Raw genomic sequence first — 20990 nt, 5'->3', positions numbered from 1 at the left:
TCGATACTTAACGTTATTGTTCATCGGATTTCAATAAGTGAACAGTAATAATGTATGATTAGAAATTAAAATTTAGAAATATCTAGGAGTATAGGATAGTATGAAATATAAGAATAATAAATTGAGGTTTTTTTTTTTAAGTTTGATGGCCTAAATTTTAGAAATAAAATATTTACTTTTTTTAGTTTAAATTAAATGAAAATAAATAGAATAAATTCTCAAAATTAACAAATAATTAGGTAATTTATACTCAATGTCATTAAATTACTAGTAAATTTACATTTTAATCACTCAACTTTAAAAAGTTGCAAAATGGTCATTGAACTACATATTTGAAAGTTTTTATTTAAGTCACTGGACTCTTAAAACTTTTTTTAAGTCTAGCTAGCGAGCTTTGAGCAATGATTTGATGATCGATGTAGTGGATCAATACCCATTAACGAGTAAAAGAATATACCTTACATCCAAGTTGATCTGATGGTCAGTGCTGAAGATCGAAGAAAAAAACTATTTAAATTTTGACTTACATATTTGCAATGTTTAAAGTTGTTTCAGTGGACCATTATTTCTCAATTTTGTTTTATAAAACAATTTTGAATTGTAGAAAAGAAGGAAATGAGAGATTTTTATTGGTGCGAATAAAGAATGCCATGTAATAATGATTTTAACAACCTAATGATTTAAATGAAAATTTTGAAATAATTTAAAAATTATTTTATAACTTTTAAAGTTCAACAGTTAAATATGTAAATTTACAAATGTTTAGATTAATAAAATAATATATCAAATACAAATTGTCAACATTAATATAATTTTCAAAGTTAAAAGTATAAATTAATATAAAAGAAATGGAATAATTTAATTTAATTTTTTGGGGGGGGGAAGAGATGGGCGATAAATAGAAGGGGGAAGAGAAAGCCGAAAGGAGAAAAAATAGGAAACGGGAAATGTTGATATTGGTTGGCTGTGAATCCAAGTAAAAAAGAGTATATGGGGGGTGGAAGTGGAAGTCTCGTGGACGGTGTTCGTCGCTGGTTTCAACGTCGCCATTTGATTCCTTCTTCTTCGAATCAACAGAATAATAACATTATCATCGATCATCATGATACTTCTTCTTCATCCTCTACTACTCTAACCCTCACTCAAAAACAATCACAAGAATCAACAGCTGATATTGTCGTTCAGGATTTTGATTTTTCTTCCTTGAGGCTTGTTAAAGTTCCTAAGCGTCATTACTTTCCTGTTTCTTCCATGGATTCTCACAAAAAGGTACTTCTACTTATTTTTTTTTCAGATCTCAACTGCTTTCTTTGCAACCGTTATTTTTAAACGATTCAAAATTTCGAACTGCGATCGTTGTTTTTTTAATGTAAAACTGAAAAATTAGGGAGACATTTTTCATTTAAGGAGCTAAATCGTGGATTTGCGTGGTTTATAATGCTAAGCGGACCGAATTTGTCTGCTTAGAACCTTATTTAAAAAATTCAAAAAAGATGATGTAAAATGAATGCTGTGATTTTCTTGTATAAAATGAGTGAAAATTTTAGATGATTATCCTGCTTGCTAATTTAGTACTGAAAGATTGCAAACGTCGTTGCTTATTTATTTAAAAATTATTACTAATTGATGGATTTTGTTCTTTTAAAAAAAAAAATCAAATTTCCTCTCGTATAATGATCCGTTATTCATTTATTCTCTATTTATTTTTTGCTATAGTATCACTGTAGAAATATATTCAATCACTCGCATATGTTGGAATTTGAAGCTAAACAGCGTTCTCCGTACGCAGTTTATTGTTTCGCACTCTATTTATTATTTCAAAGCTGCTATAATTCCCTTAATAATTTTCGGCTGGTCAGCATAGCCAGCTGTGGTGTCTAGGTTGTCAACATCGTAGTCAAAGCTGAATTTTGTTTCAAGTGGAAACGGGACAATGTCCCTTTTAATACTGTATATATGCTTGTAAATACAGTTGCTGTCATTTTGGAAGCCTAATAGAAATTGTTATTCGAGGCTTCGTCTGTAATCCTGAAGTTTCTACTGACCATGTTTAGGTGGTAGATTTGTTTTTCATCTTAGCTAGCCTGAAACTTAAGCATCACTCCTTTTTGTTTTTACAGTAGTTCCAATGATAAAAAAAATTAGTAAAAAGATATATATTTTCAATACATGCATCTCCTGTCACCTTTTGGCTTTTTTCCTCGTCACCGAATGTGAGTTTTGATGTTTCTAAACAATGGTTCCATACAGGGTGCACTTGAAAAGGAATTTTTCACAGAGTATGGAGAGGCAAGTCGATATCAAGTTCAGGAGGTCATTGGAAAAGGAAGTTATGGGGTTGTTGCTTCTGCAATTGACACCCACACTGGTAAAAAGGTTGCAATAAAAAAGATTAATGAGGTCTTTGAGCATGTCTCTGATGCGACACGAATTTTGAGAGAAATCAAGCTGCTACGGTTGCTTCGTCATCCGGATGTTGTACAAATAAAACATATTATGCTCCCTCCATCGCGACGAGAATTTAGAGATATTTATGTAGTTTTTGAGTTGATGGAATCTGATCTTCACCAAGTAATTAGAGCCAATGATGACTTAACTCCTGAGCACCATCAATTTTTTTTATATCAGCTTCTTCGTGGTCTGAAGTATATACACGCAGGTATACTCTTCTCAGCATGCTTCCTACCTCCACCCCATGGATTTATTATTGATTTATTATTTTATTATTTTTGGCAGCAAATGTATTCCATCGAGATTTAAAACCCAAGAACATCCTTGCTAATGCTGATTGTAAGTTGAAGATATGCGATTTTGGGCTTGCACGAGTATCGTTTAATGATGCCCCATCAGCAATTTTTTGGACTGTATGTTGTTCTGTCATGAAATCTTGAAGCTTCTGCATTTATGATTCCTTAGTATTTATCAAATGGTTTAAATTTTGGTTTAAATTTTACAGAGGGTAAGCCTCTAAAATGCATATGCTAAATTGAACTTGTTTAATCCATTAAGGACTATGTAGCAACTCGTTGGTATCGAGCTCCTGAACTCTGTGGATCTTTTTTCTCCAAAGTAAGTTCTGATGATCTTCAATAGACTAGGTGTTTTGTTTCTATTTTGTGTTTCATGTTGCCGGCTCCAATTGTAGACAAAGATGTTTCTGTTTTGATTACCTAGTCATTAAATGTGGATTTTCTTTTTCTTGAAATGTTTTTACCCCTCTGTTCTCCCCCTTTCTAATCTCCTTTTTGTTTGAACTTCGAATTAAAGAAAGTGAAAACCACATTAGGGTGTTTCCTTCTACTTTCTGATGGATAAGGCATTTCCTTTAACATCCTTTGTGCATATGCATACCAAGTCACTGTGTAAATTGATATTAGCTCTTGAGTAAAGTTTTTAGAAATTAGTTTTAGGCTAAAATTAAAAGCTCCTGAACTTTATCACTTCACCTAGATAAGCCCCTATGCTTTTATTGCACTCAAATAAGCAATGCAATTGAGTATATTAGCACCTAGCCTAGGAGCGAAAGATACAGAACGTTTGTGTCCTTTACTTCCAGTTTCACCAGTATTCATGGATCCTGTTTTATTCAATGTCTGTAATCATGAATATTTACGTACTTCTGTTGTTCTTAGTGCACGTATCAATTGTCTTCATCAGTTGTTCCCTTTTTTATTTTTGTGTGTGAGAGAGTCTTGGTGAGGAAGGGGCTAATCACTACTTATATTATTTTTTGAACATGAGTTCTGGAATTTCATTTTGCCTTTTGATGTATAGTATTCAGAATTAACTATGTTTTATTGGGGCTATAACTGGAATTTCTGAGTCTTTGTCCTTTTGTAGTACACTCCTGCAATTGATATATGGAGCATAGGATGCATATTTGCTGAGATGCTTATAGGAAAACCACTATTTCCTGGAAAAAATGTGGTGCACCAATTGGATCTCATGACCGATATGCTTGGCACACCTTCTGCTGAATCCATATCAAAGGTTGGTTATTTTATTTTTTGTATATTAAGTTGTATTTTGCATTTGACACTCATTTCTAGCTTTGTAATAGTCTTCGAGATTCCGGAGATTAAATACTAACTCGTCAATACTTAATTTATCATGACCTGGCAGATTCGGAATGAAAAGGCAAGGAGGTACCTTAGTAGCATGCGTAGAAAGCAACCAGTTCCTTTCTCACATAAGTTCCCTAATGTGGATCCTCTTGCGATTCGCTTGCTTGAGCGCCTTCTTGCATTTGATCCAAAAGATCGCCCCACAGCTGAAGAAGTAAGATTGCTATCTGAGAGTGTTTTTCCCAAAAGCATGAAAAAGGGAAAGGAAGTACGCTCACTAGAGATAACCCTGAAATTGAGATATATATATTCAGAAGGCATTAAAAGTATAAATCATATAAAATTTAAATCTATGAAGGGATGATCTTGAATGGAACTTCTTTGATTTGAATAAGCAAAGATATGATAGTTCCTCTCACTGCTGACACCATATCAAGTATAAATGATGAATGAGCAAGTTAGATATTGAATTACAAGCTTCTGATATCCTTAATGCTTATGCACTATGCTTTCAGGCATTAGCTGATCCGTATTTTTATGGTTTGGCAAATGTGGATCGTGAACCAACCACCCAACCTATTTCAAAACTAGAATTTGAGTTTGAGAGAAGGAAACTAGCAAAAGATGATGTCAGAGAGCTGATATATCGAGAGGTAATCCTCATTTGTTGCTTTGGTATTTATGTGGCTTTTATTTATCATGTAGCTTAATCAACTTCTTGCTTGGAGTGAACAGATATTAGAGTATCATCCGACGATGCTGCAAGAGTATCTTCGGGGTGGGGAGCAAACCAGCTTCTTGTATCCGAGGTCAGAAATCACTTGCTACTTGATCTGTGAAGGAATTTTTATAGTTATACAAGCATAAACGACAATATATTTATGAAGGAAGTTTGTAGTGTCACAGGAAATCTAAGGGAAAAGTTAGTATTTACCAATAGTTTGAAAACCTAGTTAGCGTACAACCAGCCAGCAGTTAAAATAGTCTTCTTTTTTAAAATGTAAAATTAATAATTAATAGAAAATAATGAAAATATTGAAAAATGATAAAAACCAGTTTAATTTAATCTGTTTCAATGCTTCACCTTTTGTTGCTGATCAGGTTGCTTTGACACTCTTGTCTAAATGCTAACCAAACACAAAATACGTGACCCATGAACACTCTCCTCGGTCTCATGAGGTGTCCCCGTTTTCAACCTTATATACCTTACGACTCGTTCGAACTCTTTCTTTTGTTGCTCAATATGATGTCTAGGATTGTTGTTTTACAATTTAAAAAAAAAAAAAAGAATCTTAGAAAGTAATATCTTTGGATGGCTATCAAATTCCTATTGAAGTTTTGCTCTAATGAAGTGAAATGGAAGGGTAATGTAAAAGATCTAGAAAGTCTAGTTGAAAACATTTGCTGCTAGCATCACAATTGACATCGTTTTCTTTTTCAATTCGATAGTGGTGTTGATCGGTTCAAGCGACAATTTGCACATCTGGAGGAACATTATGGTAAAGGCGAAAGAAGTACTCCACTTCAAAGACAGCATGCTTCTTTGCCTCGGTATGCTTCATAAAATTTCAAGAATCATATTAGTTTTTTTTTCACCATAAAACCCAGGGGATACTATTGTACTATAGGTTGGGTGGAAAATACCTCTTTTTTGTCTAGTTCATTTGTCATATTCAATTAGCTTGATCAACCGTGTTATCTTTTTCTCAGTGAACGAGTTCCTGCTCCCAAGGAAGAGAAAGTTGCTGAAAATAATGATACGGTTTCAAAGTCTCGGTTCTCAGATGGTTCAGAAAACACAGAGGCAGAAGGGGAAAATGGCCTTAGCAAACCCAACTCTAGTGCTCGCAGCCTATTGAAGAGTGCTAGCATTAGCGCCTCTAAGTGTGTTGTTGTGAAAGAGAAAAATGAATCAATGGTAGACGATTTTACTAAGACTTCATTGTGAAAACTTTTCTTTTATGGAACGAAGTGAATATTACGTGTACATCTTGTTTATGTCGTATTCATTTCTGCTGCTGCAGGAGCAAACTATTGCTGAAGCTGACGATGAGATAGTCGACGTCTTGTCTCAGAAGGTTGCAGCTATCAATGCGTGATTGAAACTTGGAATTTGCTTTTCAAGTATTTAGTTGCCTTGGTCGGTACGTTAGCCATCCCCCCCCCCCTTGATTGTTGGGAAGAGGGGGATTCATAGTGATTTGTGCCAAAGTTTTTTCCTTTTTTCCCCGGTTTACATGAACAGAAGCTTACGGTAGGACTATAATAGCGGGTATGATCGAGAAAGCTCCAGCTTTCATACATTTGAGAAAAACAAGAGTTGTTGTATTTATCCTATATAATGAACTTTAGAATGGCATGCATTGGTAGGGAGTAAGAACACTATAAAAGAAAAACAGTAACATTATATATATACTACTATGTCATGGTTTCTATTCTAGGCCGAGATTTTTAGACTCTCGTATAAGACTCGGCAGTCAGGGATGTGATTTTTGTGAAGAAATAGAGTCGATTTCTTATGTCTAGTTGTTTCTGCATTAATACAATGGATTATCTCTTTATTTTCCGAAGCAGGAGGTTTTGATTAGAATTGTTCACAGGTCGAGCACGAATTGGAGTTTCGTAATCGAAATCACCTTGGGTTTGAGTTATTATTCAATTATATTTTTTTTAGTTTAGATTTATTATAAAAATATAAATATTATAGAAATATATAACTTTTAATATTTTAAATAGCAAAACAAGCTTTTTTGTACTGTCTATGGACATCTCTAGTTTTATGCTTGTGTGTGGGTCTGATCTTTTTACCTTGTTGGAATCTTATGGGCTGTTTTTGGAAAAGTATGCTGTGGTGGTTGACAAGAGATCCATAAATTATTCTTTTTTCTTTTTGTTATCAATATTAAGAGGGAAAGATAGAGTTTGAATCTGTATTATCAAATCTCTTTAATTTTTGGTCCAAACCACAAACCTATTATTAAGGCAAAAGTGTATTGTATTAAAATAAAATAAATGATTTGGAGGCATTATAAAGTAATGGCTTAATCAGCCTCCAATAAATTTCACTTTATTCAGAAGATAAACTAGGAGGAAGACAAAACAAAGTGTTAAGAATGCCAAAATGATCGAAAGGTTTGTCGATTACTCTTCCCAAAGTATATGTATGGTAAAAGATATGTAGTGCGTTTGTTTACATATTCAGAGACATTTTCTTTTTTGATGCAAGATTAATGCACTTCTTTAGAGCTCTCAGTGTGACATTCTTCCCTATCTAATTGTGTTGCTCATCACGAGCCTTTAAATTATATTAAAGGAAATAGACAAGCATTTACCACAGAACCTGTTTAATCTATCATGAATAATCTTTTGCTTACTCTAATCCATGCTTGTTGACTGACCCGATCAGTTTGCATTTGTTTATTATATCTTCCCCTTGCTAGACTCGCCATTGCTTCTTCACACAACTCCAACATATAAGATCGAGAAACATAGACAGATAATGTCTGATTGCAACCTGCATGGTGAAGGCCTGCCTGTTACAAGAAATTACGGTTCAAGGATTAGAGACGCTGACAATCAAGCCATGGCTTGTATCACAAAATCAAAAATCAAAATACCTGTGAAAAGTTTCTTTTTGCAGCAAAAAAGCAAAGGATAACCATTCAATTCAACCATTTTCTCTCCATTCCGTTGTAAATTGGTTCCCAAGTTAATTTAGATTTAAAGCAAGTTAGAAGCTGATGTCTGCTCCTCGTTGTCCCATATGCCAAGTACATTAGAGAGGCATTTCCCCAATGTATACACAGATCAAATGCATTACTTCATAGTACCATGGCAAAGGAAAGCCTCACCCCCACCTCCCCATATTCTAGAAGTTCAATTTATTTCGCATTATTGATCATGGACCAGCTTTAGTCCAAAGAATCAACCATAAAATTCAACAAAAATGTAATAATTATCTTAAAGTTACTACACTTGTAGGATGAAGGCTTCAAGGAAGTAGGCTCTTTCCACATGCAGCACACTGCTTACCTTAGGCTTTTGCTAACTCGGAAGCATCTAATAAGATTCCGAAAATGTATATCTAAAAAAATTAAGGATTAAAGGCATGCAAATCTATCAATCCTTTGCCATTCCACTTTAAACAGCTTCTGATACATTCTTACCAGTAATCCCCACAAGAACATGAACCTTCCCTGAAATGGTGAAAGCGGTTAGAATCCCTTAAGATAATCAACCGGCCAACAATTTTTGATATGTATTTGATGGCATTGTGACAGTCTTCGCAAACACGCAAGTTTTTCATCACACGAATTGGTCTACCAGCAGGAATAGATAGAATACCATAAGCCACAGCCAATTTTTCACTGTGATACTTGAGCATGTGTTCCTTCTCTTCCTCATCTACATCATGTAATATCAATTTTATAGAGGACACATAGCCCTCACGCTTCATTTTAAGATCTAATTCTTCTAAATAAGCATAGATTTTATCCCTATCTGGGTGGCATGAGTCTCCAACGGAAAATGTATGGATCTTGTTCTGGACCTCAAGCCAACTACACCCCGGTACTTTCTTCACGCCAGTATCCCTCATTTTCAATCTCATCTTACTAACATCAGCCCATCTACCAGAAGCTGCATATAAATTTGAGAGAAGAACATACATTCCTGCATTCTCAGGTTCCATTTCGAAAATCAACTCGGCAGCCATTTCAGCTAATTTGGTATTGCCATGAATTCTGCTTGCACCAAGTAAAGCCCCCCATGTTGCTGCATCTGGTTCAAAGGGCATGTTTCTGATCAACTTCTGGGCCTCGTCCAATCGACCAGCTCGGCCAAGAAGATCAACCATGCAAGTATAGTGTCGTGAATTTGCTGTTATACCATAATCTTGGTTCATCGAGTAGAAATATTCCATGCCCCTATCCACTAAGCCAGCATGACTACAAGCTGACAGTACTCCGACCTGAAACAATAAACTACACAAGTAAAAAACTATGAACTACGTGACGTAGAAGAAAATATTCCACATTTAAAGAGTTTTCTCGATTGCCTCTCCTAGACGAAGGTTGCCATTGAAAATCAAAACAGTATTGCATCAGATTAAAACATTCCTTCCATTTCTGAGAAGATAAGCCGTATTAACTCTCATCTCAGCTAAACCTCAAGTTAATCACTAGGGTAGGATATGTGATTTTTTTTTTTTTAAATGCTATTTTTGGGGCATGGTTGACACCATATCTTGAGTGTGGAATATGTTTAAGGAAATGAATTAATAACATGTGGCCAGAGTATTTCTAATAGCAGGTTAAATTTTAAAGTTAATTAATAATTACCATAGTGGTATCATTTGGTTTGACACCAGCTGCCTTCATTGACTCGAAAATCTTTAGGGCCTCTTTACCAAATCCATGTCTTGCATAACCAGCAATCATTGTATTCCATGAGACAATGTCCTTCTCCATTATCTCTTCAAATGCACTACAAGCTTCTTCTATGCCTCCACACTTGCAGTACATTAAAAGCAGGGCATTTCCAACAAAGGACCCACTTTCATATCCTGCCTTAACCAGCCGCCCGTGCAACTGCATCCCCAATTCTAAAGCAGCAATATGAGCACATGTGCTCAAGGCACATGCAAATGATGACCTATTCAACCTTTCTCCATCTCGTTTCATGTCGACGAAAAGGCGTAAAGCCTCTTCACTATAACCACTTTGAGCATACCCAGCAATCATTGCTGCCCAAGAAACAGGATCATGTCGAGGCATTCGATCAAAAAAGTCCCTAGCATGAGCTATCTCACCACTCTGAGCATACCCTGTGATCATTGTATTCCAAGTAGTGACATCTCGAAATGGCATTTTGTCAAACAATTTCCTAGCCATGTCCATTCTCTTACATTGTACATACCCTGCAATCATTGCATTCCATGAAACAGCATTCTTTTGTGGCATTTGTTCAAAAGTTTCCCTAGCTTCATCAACCAGTCCATTCTGCACAAAACCAGACACCATCGCTGTCCATGTAAATACATCTCGAACCGGAGACTCATTAAACAATCTCCTAGCTTCTTCAATCTCACCATTTTGTGCATAACCAGTAATGATAGTATTCCAAGAGATTTTATCTCTGAAAGGAATTCTATCAAAAACCCTTCTAGCATCAACCAACATCTTCTTTTTCACAAACCCACCCATCAAACAATTCCAAGAAACCAAATCCCAATCCAATTTCGATTCAAACAACCTACAAGCTTCTTCCATCCTCCCATTCTGTACATAAGTTGCAAGCAGAGCATTCCACGATATCGAATTCTTACAAGGCATTCTATCAAAAATTTTCCTTGCCTCATCAATGCAACCATTCTGTGCATACCCAGACAACATCGCATTCCACGAAACAACATCCCTTTCAGGCATTTCCTCAAATAATTCCCTCGCAGCAGCAACGTTATTGTTCCTTACACACCCACTAATCATAACATTCCAAGAAACCAAGTCTCTTTCAGGCATTTCATCGAACAAGTTCCTCGCGAGATCAAACCGACCGTTCATCAAGTACCCAGATATCATTGCATTGTAAGAAACGGAGCTCCGGCGTGGCATCAAGTTAAAGAAATGAAGAGCTGAGTCCAGCTGGGAATTGCGCATGTAGTAAGATATGGCCATGTTCCATTGCTTTATGTCGGAGTCACCAACTGGTCGGGGTTTGTCATTGTGTCTTCTCTGAGTTAATGTCTTCTTCGATGGATATGAATTTGGGTTCGTTCGTAGTTCTTTGATGGAATGTAACTGCCTCCAACGATATCTCCCGCGCATGGCTTTCAGTTTCAGCATAAAAATGCAAAAGTTTGGAGCAGTGTTTTCGGAGGGCGGGCAATATATGGAAATTTAAAGGAGGTTGAGTACAGTAACAAATAATATATGTTCCAATGATAATAATCAAAACAAAATAAGGGAAAATTACATTAATAATCACCAATTATGTCTTTTTATCATTTAATAATAAAAAGTTACATAAATGATTACTTTAAGTATTAGTAAATTTCTTTTTCGATCATCTAATTATTAATAGTTACAAAATAATCGGTTCAAACTCGAATGAATTTTATAGATAGTACATCCCTAAACCACCAAGTCAATTATAAAAGTTCGAACTTTAATACTTAATTTTTAATGAATAATTTCAATAGGCAAGTGGCCAATGAAAAGATGTTTTTCTTTATTCTTCAACTTCTTCTGTTTATGACCAAAGGGTTAATTTAGTAAAAAAATTAATTAGGAAGTATAAAGAACAATATCATTTTTTTTTAAGTTACAATACGAGACTAATAATTGATTACAAAATAAGACATAAAAATTAAAAATTAATATTCAAAAAAAACTTGATAATTTTAATAAGAATCAAGCACATATATGATCTAAAAAATAGATAGGCTGACATAAAAGACTATACTTTGAGAATTCAATTAAAATGTTTTATAGTTTAGGGTCAAATTTAAATTTGAATCATAACATGGGACGTCTAGTAGAATTAACCCAATAATTTATGTTTTCTTCCTCATTGGATATAAAAATAAAGCCCAACCCATGGACCCATATTTTTCTCTAACCCAAAAATATTAATGGATCTCTCATTTTCGCCCTAGCAGAGACCCATGAACCGTTGTATGTATTCTTTTGTTCGAATCGGAAGCAGAAACCACCGCTTGTTTGTTTATTTCCATGTTGCTCTCTCTTTAAACTTCTTTAGCATTCCCCTGCAAGCTTCACTGTAATTCCACCTAAACCTTTTGTAGATTTTTTTAGCTTTCTCGCTCAACAAACAAGCCAGAGCAATGTCACTAAAAGACGAATACGACACCGTGAACGATGAAGAAGAAGAGGTAGATGACGTTGAACTCTCCGGCAATGAAAACGGCGTCGGTTTTGACGAGGACATGGAAGCTCTAAAGAAAGCCTGTTTGCGCACCGGAACCGACCTTAACGGCCTCGATATCGTATCCGTCGACAACGAACGGCCTTCCACTTCGACCGCCGCCTCACCCGCGTCCGCGGATTCGGGGAGCGAAGATGATCTGGAGATTTTCCGGAGTATACGGAATCGATTGGCTCTTTCCGAGGATGTTTATGAGCCTCTTTCTTTGAAGCCTCTCTGCACTTTTCCTCCAATTTCTTCGGATGAGGATGCTGAAGATGATTTCGAGACTCTTCGTATTATTCAGAAGCGGTTTTTGGCTTATTCTACCGATTGTAAGTCTCTATCCTCCTTGAAACTACGGTTTTACAGTGTAGTGAGTTGAAGTTCTAATGAATTCTGTTTAATTCGATAATGGATTTTTGTGTTTCGTTATATAAATTTTCATTATTTCATTTTTAGTTCGAATTTTAAATCTGAAACCATGATGTTATCGTCTCAAGTTCTGAATTTCGGCCTTGCTACTGTTTTTCGGTTCAAAATACTGTTATGGTTGGTCTCTGCTTAGTGTTATTTATTGTGTTCTAATCGTTGCTATGGTTATTGATAGAATGCTTTTTTTTTTTAATATATAAAACATCGCATGTTTGACAGAGAAGATGTTTGAAGGATGAATTTAGAAGTATTATTAATAAAATACGGGTAAAGAAGTTCAAATTTTGGTTGCATATGTAACTTGGTAGAAGTGTATAAGTGAAAACTATACCAAAAATTTTCTTTCCATTTTTCTCTTTTAGGTTCAAAATTTTAAAATTCTTGGAGATCTCATGGAAGTTTGTTTTCACTCTTTTTGTTGAATGCCATCCGTATGTGTTAAAGGCAATGGTTGAATTCATCATATTACCAGTGATGAGTATCTTTTTTGATAATATTTGTTTGTCAATACTATTTAAATCTAATATAGACCTTAAGTTTTTATTATTTAACTCTAATTCAGGACTTAAGCTTTTGTTAGCTGTTCCTAAGATATTGTTTATGTTGATATCAATCTCCTCTGTTTCTTCTCAGTTTCTGTCTGTAGCCCATACATTTATGTTAAAACATGAACAATTACCTATAGTTGCTACTCATTTATGCCCCTGGTTTATGTTTCTCTTAAATATATTGATCAGACACCTGGAAAAACAGCAGAGAGGATAACATGGAGAAAACAGATCCCATTTATATGACTAGAACACCCTTAAAAGATGCAACAGGCAATGATATATGTGAAAAGTTTCAAGATTATGAGCAGAATGGCAATATTTCCCATGTTTCAAGTGACAATGCGGAGATGCAGCCTCTAAGTTTAGTTCAGTGTGACCAGTCTGATGTCAACGTGTTATCAACATACAAGTCCTCAAGATTTCCAAAGTCTGCACAACTTCTCTTTGATGCAATTAAAAAGAACAGGTCTTATCAGATGTTTCTTCGAAGTAAGTTGGCTCACATTGAAGTTAAAATTGAGGAGAACAAGAAATTGAAGGAACGTGTTAAAATTCTTAGAGACTTTCAGGTTTCTTGCAAAAAATTAACAGGCCGAGCATTATCAGCAAAGAAGGATCCTCGTATACAATTAATTTCAGCCAGGAAGTTGAGGACTTTCGAGGATCCCGAGGTAACCTTTTTTTTCTTTAACTTTTGATGATTCTAATTATTCTCATATAACTTATATATGTGTGTATTTAATTTTTGGAATGAACAGTAAAGGTTATTAAATGCTCTTCATGTTTATGGTTTGGATATCAAAAGTGCCTATTCCTTGAAGAAGGTTTGCAAGATTGTGATAAGAAACATTGTCAAAGTGTGCTACGAAATAGATGAACAAACTTAACTTGACACATGGTTATGGTGTCAGTTACATAGTGATGTGGGAGTAGATTTTGCTTAGCAAATTATTGTGTGGTTTAATGCTTTTTATTGCTACAACAGTAACATAGAACTTTCTCTATTAAGTTGGGTTGGCTACATAGATGATATTTCTACATTTTGTCAGTTTAATTCATATCTTCAATGAGCTGGAGAAGAAAGGGTTTTTTCTCTCTAATTACCATCATCTCTCTCCTTTGGTCATCAATCATCCCCTTGATATGGATTTCCTATATCCTAGTTAAATCTCTTTAAGGAGCACCTCTACCATGCTCTTTACTTGTCTAAACTCTCTTAAGCATGTTTCTTGTATTTTTTGCCTTGAATTTTTTGATGTCCAGCTTTCTCTTATGAACTCATCTCAATGGTCATCTCAGCCTTGATCATCTTATGCATATTTGAGATATCATTGCTCATATTTGGTGTCATAAAACATATCTAGTCTTGTACTCTTATTTTTGCCTTTTATATCTTTCTCATGCTAGCATATATTTATCTGATAAATTCTTCTAATTAGTGGCTTGTGAACCTGTTATACTTTCGAAATTTTAGTACGGTACATTCTCCACTTCAAAACATTTTCTGCGGATAACATTATTTTAAGTTTCAACTTCCAATGTGTTCACTAACTAGATCTTGTTGAGTTAGCTTTCCCAACAATTTATTTGCACTTATCTAGGCGTGCATCTAGGCACGCTAGTAAGAAATGAATAATATCAAATTCTCTAGTTCTCAATATTTGAGCATTCAACAATAAACATGACACTGTAAGGACATAATGTATATTGGCCAACAGGAAAAGGATAAAAATTTGCATGTTTGTTGGATAAATCAGACCCCTGTTTAGAGTTTTTAAGCTTATTTACTTGCATATATAAACTCAATTACAAAATACACATGTATACATATTGTGCCGTACACCCTAAGCTGAGCACTTTTATAGTGCCTTGCACATCAAGCAATATAAGGATTCTAGCACTTAAATGTGTTTCTTACCCTTGACAACACTGCACATATCAAAATATATGCCAGTGATTTTCTTCAGTGACGTCTTTGAGTTTCTTACATTTTGATATGGTAAAGCTGAAAGGTTGGCACTATATTCGTGTACCATTTAATAGATATTCAAAGACCTGAAACAGTATCATTTTTCCTCGTTCTCACCAACCAGCCATAATGTTTATCCATCTTTCTGTTTGGGTTTTATGAACCTAATGTCAGTTATTGATTTAATTGTTTCTCTTTGGCACAGTATTAAATATCCTTTATGAAAGTTATATTATTCCTTCGACTTCATTCTCTCAAAGGTAATCTAATAACTGACGTTATAGGACAGATAGAGAAAATGTTTATGGAGGACAGTAGTTTGTGCGGTATAGTTATAGATACATATTCTTTATATTTATGTTTGTTTTATCAGGTGCATCTGTGTCTTGTAGCCTTAATCATTACAAGTGAAGGTCTAATAATTGTTTTTACTTCTATGTATGACTGCAAACGTGTCAAATTTATTGTAGATTGATTTTTAGGGTGCCATTTGCTTATGAGTATGACATATTTTGCTGCTGCAGATTAATGATAAGCGAGTAACTGCTGATTATGGTCCTCTAGAGAACTCTAGTGTAGCCAGTTACAGAATGGCTTTAATAGATTTTCCACTTAAGCTTGAGCGGAAAAATTGGTCCAGAGAAGAAAGAGAAAATCTTGAAAAGGGAATAAGGCAACAATTTCAAGAGAGGGCACTTCAAGTTTCTGTGGGTTGGTTGAGGTATGTTTTCCTGATAGTTATATTATTTGTTTTTGCTCAATATCTAAATCATTTGTTTTGTGTTTGAAGTCAGGTCTTAAATTGATATGGCTTGCAACTCACAAGGCTAATAATGCATCTTGTGAATCAAATTAAGACAAAGTTATGATTGGTTAACTGTTATAATATGGATGGAAGACATCTAATTTCCCACTGCATGTTCCCTGCAAATTTCTTTTGATATGTCACTGTAGTTTGGGCTGCATACTGGATATATTAAATTTTATGCACTGCTCAAACCTATTCAAGAGTATCTGGTGTAGCATGTCAGATAACACAGTTTTGGGGGCTGTTCAGCGCATCTTTATAATATTGTTTTCTTATTTTTGAACTTCTAAATATTCATTTAAGTGCTTAAATATAGAAAACAATTTGAAAATGGAAGTAAGCAAGAGCTGCTTTTCTTATCCTCTTCACATACTTCTGGGATATCACTAGATTTAGAAAGATATGTTTCTCTCTCTTTTGACTTTGTTGTTCATTTGGAATATTTGTGCATTATACTCATGCACTTTATCTTGCCAGTACTTCAGATGGGTCACCTCAAGATGGAAATAATTTGGATGGCATCATTGCAACAGTAAAAGATCTTGAAATCACCCCAGAGAGAATTAGGGAATTTCTTCCTAAAGTGGATTGGAACCAGTTAGCTTCCTTTTATGTTAAGGGTCGTTGTGGGGCAGAATGTGAAACTCGGTAAGAGTCTCCTGCATGGTTATCTTTTCTATACACACAGGCACATATATATTTAAAAGAACATAAGGCATTCCGTGCATTGAAAATTGCACTTTACCATTCATTTTTTGTGTTTTTTCCTCCTTTGTCTTAACTTATTTTTTATGCTTCTTGTTACTAAATTTTTGTTTACCAACTTTCGCTCTCCCTTCTGTTTTATTATGGGGTTAGGATATACATAAAACATACTTGAATTGATTGTGGGACGCAAAGCCTATCTGTTTCCACCATTGAATGAATTTCTTACATCCTACCGCCATGCTATCCTTGGACTTTTAGTTAGAAATAGATCTTGATTCTCTAAGGCTTGTTCTAATGAACCTAGCTTCATAGATGTCCATGATGCGGACCATCACAGATGCAGTTACAGTTACTGTTTTTTTTATTTCAAAAAAAAAAAAATTATACTAACATGTGTCATACGTCCTAGATTTGTGTTATTTGTTTGTCAATCTGTGTAGTGCTTAACTAGTTTTTCATATTCACCAATTTTCTCTGAAGCATGTGTCCTTCAATGAGGCAAGCTTATCAGATGTCCATGACGATGACAGTCACAGATGTGTTTACCATTGTTGGATTTGAATAAAAGTGCAAGATTTGTGCAGGTCATACAGGTGGGACTCCTACATGAGATGTGCTTTACTCAACAGTGGTATTTACTGTTTAATGCATCTGTGATGATTGTCATCACAGTTATCTGTGATGCTCTCATTTCTCATGCCCTTCAGACCAGAACCATTATGTAGGCATTATCTTTTTCTTCTTCTTTTTTTTTATGATTTTATCTTTATATTCTTCTTTCACTCCTGTAGCTGGCTGAATCATGAAGATCCCCTCATCAATCGCAATCCGTGGACTGCTGAAGAAGATAAGAATCTTTTGCTTATTGTTCAAGAAATGGGGATTGATAACTGGTTTGATATTGCGGTATCATTGGCGTCAAACAGGACTCCATTTCAATGCCTGGCACGGTATCAGAGGAGTTTGAATCCATGCATACTGAAAAGGGAATGGACTGAAGAGGAGGATGATCAACTTCGCATTGCTGTTGAGGTTTTTGGTGAAAGTGATTGGCAATCTGTGGCTTCTACATTGAAAGGACGGACTGGCACTCAATGCTCTAATAGGTCAGTTAACCGCTTCGATTTTTTTAATTGTATATAATCATGTCATACCTTTCCAGCTAATGACATAAAAGTTGTTCTAGTGAATGAATTGAGTAAGAAATGTGTAAGTCAAATCATTTGCTCCGTGCTTTAAAATTTATTCATTTGTCTATTATAAACATCATGTATTCTAACATAAGTCACCTTCTATAAGTTTATTTAATCATTCCTTTTAAAATGTAATCGAAATCATTATATATGATCCAAAGAATTGCAAATCTTGATTATATAGATATAAATTTTGATACATCCACATTTTAAGAGTCTTAATATAATCAACGCCAATTATCATTTTGTATGTCTCCCTTTTTGCATAATCCTTTTGTTACAAGGGCATTTTGCATTGAATTTTTTCTTGCCTTCCGAGTATTCTATATATTTCATTGTCGATGACATAGACTATATGCTTTCATGTTGCCATTGGCATCTTGAACTGAAATCTCTGCTAAAGTAACTCCATGCTCCACCTAATTCCATGGAGGGCCCTTTGTTGCCCTATCTACTGCATGTTAGGAATGCATGCTATACAGTCATCATATAGGAGTTACATGGCAGATCTTGCTTATCATCCTTTTCTTATACTAGTGAGAGTCTTTTAATATGCAGATGGAAAAAATCACTTCATCCGACTAGGCAGAGAGTTGGGAGATGGACGCGTGATGAAGATAAACGCTTGAAAGTGGCTGTGTTGCTTTTTGGCCCTAAAAATTGGAGAAAAATAGCTCAGGTTGTTCCTGGTCGAACTCAAGTGCAATGTAGAGAAAGGTATGTAATCGAAATCTTGAAGTCAACTAACATGGCATTAATTAAATGGATTGTTAATCTTTCACTCTATTGCCAGGTGGGTCAATTCCTTAGATCCAGCTTTGAATGTAGGCATTTGGACTGAAGAAGAAGACTCAAGACTGGAAGCCGCCATTGAAGAACATGGATATTGCTGGTCAAAGGTTGCCACATGCGTGGCTTCACGAACTGATAACCAGTGTTGGAGGTATGATAAAGGTTTTAGCTATTGGGTTTAGGGTGTAATGAGCTTTAGATAAAGTACCATTGGAGAAGAGCTGAAGCTCGAGTTGATTATGAAACTCAGGCTTTCAGTTTACATTAAGTTTGTTTGAACTTAACTCAGTCTTGACTTAGAATAATTAATATCTAGCTACTTGAGTTTAAATCGATTAGGTTTGATTGCCATAAAGCTAAAATATTGCTGAACATTGAGCTTGAGCATGAGCGCAAGTTAGATCATGAGGTTATCTTTATATTTGCACATTAAAAGGAAAAGAATACATAAAAATAAACTCCTATAGAATGTGAGCAGATTTGACTCATTTATACTCCTAGTTCAGCTAAAGCATCTAATCGTGCATTATTTTTCCTTGTGTTGGTTATATGCCAATACCGTGTTTGTTTTGTCTTTCTAAACAACCTTTTAATTGCACCTTTGTCTTTTTAATAGGAGGTGGAAAACGTTGCATCCTGAAGAAGTGCCTTTGCTTCAAGAAGCTAGGAAAATACGTAAAGCCGCTCTTATATCGAATTTTGTAGATCGGGAATCTGAGCGTCCTGCCCTTGGCCCCAATGATTTTAATATTCAATTACCAATGATAACTGCAACTTCTGAACCAAGTAAAGAAAAAGGGAAACGAAGGTAAAACAATCAAGCTATCTCATTCTCAATCTCATTTTGTTTCTCTCTCTTCTTTTTCCTTTTCACTTGTATCTTTTTGTTGTATGCAGACGAAGAAGGCCAGAATACGAGAAGGAAAATGCTGCAGCTTTAAGGTGAGATTTTTTACATCCAATTTTGTAGCTCCTTATTCAACAGAATGATGAAGTCCCTATATTTTCTTTTAGCCTATCATTGCTATTTCAGTTCTTGTATATTCATGCGACCTATGATTTTCCCCTTGCTAATTGCTAGAGATCTCTTATTCCTTTGCCCTCGTGGTACAGGCTTTCCCCAGAAAAGAGGAGCCACAAGAGTTGTAGAAAAGGAGCTCAGACTACTACTGGACGAAACCCACCTTTGGAGAATAACAATTGTACTGAACCAGCAGAAGATGTTACCTTTCAAAAGAAAAGAAAGAGAGAACCACCTTCAGGAAATAATAATCATATCAAACCAGCACAACATGTTGCCATTCAAAAGAAAAGAAAACAACCACTTTCTGGACATGTTAATTGCAGTGACAGAAAGCAGGATGGTGCAGTTCAGACGTATAAAAGAAAACAACAGTCAGGGAGTAGTAAATTTGTCAAATCAGTGCAGGATAATTGCTCATCTCACCTACTTTCGGCATTATGTATAACTGGTAATCATGAGGCTGAATCATTTGGTAGCAGTCTTACTGTAAAGAGGAGAAAGAATCACAAAGCATCACCTAAACAGTTTTCCAAGAGGAGTATGTGCACGGAATCACATGAAGAACAGTATTCTATCTGTTCTGAGATTTCCGTGTTTTCAGGAGGTGATGATGGTGCTGAAGTGATGCAAAACAGCGGTGTAGAATCTGAAATTCTCGGTGCGGATGATACTTCTAGGAAAGCTAAACCTCGATCGAAGAGGAAAACTTGCATGAACTCATTGACCTCTCAAAGTTCAAGGACCATCGTAGCTGAACACTTCAAGAACCTTTCAGCAGCTAAAAACACGAAAAAGAACAGAACTAAGCAGCAGCAAAGCAAGAGCAGAAAGAGCAACAAGCCATCTGGGGATGAAAATGGTCAAACAGACGGGGATCATCAGACTCTTGCTTGCTTTCTTCGTAATAAATTGAAGAAGGGAGGATGTGAAATTGTTGATAATGCTTGTTTATCGGAAGGAATGGATGAACGTAGCAAGATAGATCAAACCCAATTCAGTTTGCAACATTGTGATGGCGAGAATGGCACAAACATTGAGATAGTTGATGTAGTAAACAAAACCGTCGCTTCCCGTGACATTGTGAGAGAACCAACCAAGATCAATAAGGAAGACATCACCCTCGCGTGTTTGTGCAAGCGATTAAAGAAGAAGAGGTGTGTGACCATTGCACAAAGCAGCAACCATGGAGACATGTCCGAATAAAAGCAGTGAAGAGGTTGGAAATAAGGGAATCAAAATCCCTTTACCTTTCATTTTATTATTATGATTTTTTTAGAAGATGGAAGTTTTAGGCGCAATGATTTATTCAACCTGGGCCTGGCTTCGAAAATTTTGTTTATAAATTATGTTTTAGGTAAAAAAAAATGTTTCATTGGGTAGAGAGGAAATTTTATATCGGAATATACTGCATTATGGGATTATAGTTTTGGTCTCCTTTTCTGTAGTTGTAAAAAGATTGTTTTTATTCCTTTTAAGGGGTGCACTGCTCAATCGTAAGCTATGTCCTCCATCACGATGTCGAA

At 35.4% G+C, this 20990-nt stretch overlaps 3 protein-coding genes across 4 annotated transcripts; 2 read left to right on the top strand and 1 right to left on the bottom strand.

Annotated features, from left to right (window-relative positions):
- The first annotated feature begins 905 nt into the window (after positions 1–905).
- LOC105765660 (mitogen-activated protein kinase 9) lies at positions 906–6634 on the top strand. The gene is made up of 11 exons (XM_012584863.2): positions 906–1269; positions 2251–2659; positions 2737–2864; positions 3010–3069; positions 3841–3990; positions 4123–4278; positions 4580–4717; positions 4800–4873; positions 5514–5615; positions 5775–5982; positions 6089–6634. Exons 1-11 carry the CDS (start codon positions 991–993, stop codon positions 6161–6163), a joined length of 1779 nt encoding a protein of 592 aa, XP_012440317.1. The 5' UTR covers positions 906–990; the 3' UTR covers positions 6164–6634.
- A 552-nt stretch (positions 6635–7186) lies between these two features.
- Positions 7187–10949, bottom strand: LOC105765658 (pentatricopeptide repeat-containing protein At4g02750). Its single transcript, XM_052625457.1, has 3 exons — positions 9404–10949; positions 7682–9033; positions 7187–7597 (listed from the first exon to the last, which is right to left on the bottom strand). The coding sequence occupies exons 1-2, from the start codon at positions 10904–10906 to the stop codon at positions 8227–8229; spliced, it is 2310 nt and encodes a 769-aa protein (XP_052481417.1). The 5' UTR covers positions 10907–10949; the 3' UTR covers positions 7187–7597; positions 7682–8226.
- Positions 10950–11751: 802 nt separating this feature from the next.
- LOC105765654 (hypothetical protein) lies at positions 11752–20977 on the top strand. 2 transcript variants are annotated; one of them, XM_012584858.2, is made up of 10 exons: positions 11752–12322; positions 13160–13644; positions 15467–15663; positions 16228–16398; positions 17250–17564; positions 18210–18368; positions 18445–18594; positions 19060–19251; positions 19341–19385; positions 19557–20977. In XM_012584858.2, the coding sequence occupies exons 1-10, from the start codon at positions 11908–11910 to the stop codon at positions 20668–20670; spliced, it is 3243 nt and encodes a 1080-aa protein (XP_012440312.1). In that variant the 5' UTR covers positions 11752–11907; the 3' UTR covers positions 20671–20977. The 2 variants fall into 2 exon arrangements, with proteins under 2 accessions (XP_012440312.1, XP_052481416.1); XM_052625456.1 differs by lacking the exon at positions 11752–12322 and having other exon boundaries at positions 13221–13462; positions 13543–13644.
- The last annotated feature ends 13 nt before the right edge of the window (positions 20978–20990 follow it).

The sequence above is a fragment of the Gossypium raimondii genome, chromosome 12 (assembly GCF_025698545.1).
Source record: "Gossypium raimondii isolate GPD5lz chromosome 12, ASM2569854v1, whole genome shotgun sequence".
Taxonomy (NCBI): Eukaryota; Viridiplantae; Streptophyta; class Magnoliopsida; order Malvales; family Malvaceae; genus Gossypium; species Gossypium raimondii.
This window is presented reverse-complemented; position numbering and strand designations above follow the sequence as displayed.

What these genes read in the sequence shown, in the direction of transcription:
- LOC105765658 (XM_052625457.1), bottom strand. Translation starts at nt 10,906, where the DNA reads ATGCTGAAACTGAAAGCCATGCGCGGGAGATATCGTTGGAGGCAGTTA. An exon ending in AACCAAATGATACCACTATG is followed by an intron (nt 9,034 to 9,403) that starts GTAATTATTAAT and finishes TTATTGTTTCAG; the next exon opens with GTCGGAGTACTGTCAGCTTG.
- LOC105765654 (XM_012584858.2), top strand. Translation starts at nt 11,908, where the DNA reads ATGTCACTAAAAGACGAATACGACACCGTGAACGATGAAGAAGAAGAG. An exon ending in GGACTTTCGAGGATCCCGAG is followed by an intron (nt 13,645 to 15,466) that starts GTAACCTTTTTT and finishes TTGCTGCTGCAG; the next exon opens with ATTAATGATAAGCGAGTAAC. An exon ending in ACTGATAACCAGTGTTGGAG is followed by an intron (nt 18,595 to 19,059) that starts GTATGATAAAGG and finishes TCTTTTTAATAG; the next exon opens with GAGGTGGAAAACGTTGCATC.
- LOC105765660 (XM_012584863.2), top strand. Translation starts at nt 991, where the DNA reads ATGGGGGGTGGAAGTGGAAGTCTCGTGGACGGTGTTCGTCGCTGGTTT. An exon ending in CATCAGCAATTTTTTGGACT is followed by an intron (nt 2,865 to 3,009) that starts GTATGTTGTTCT and finishes TAATCCATTAAG; the next exon opens with GACTATGTAGCAACTCGTTG. An exon ending in CAGCATGCTTCTTTGCCTCG is followed by an intron (nt 5,616 to 5,774) that starts GTATGCTTCATA and finishes TCTTTTTCTCAG; the next exon opens with TGAACGAGTTCCTGCTCCCA.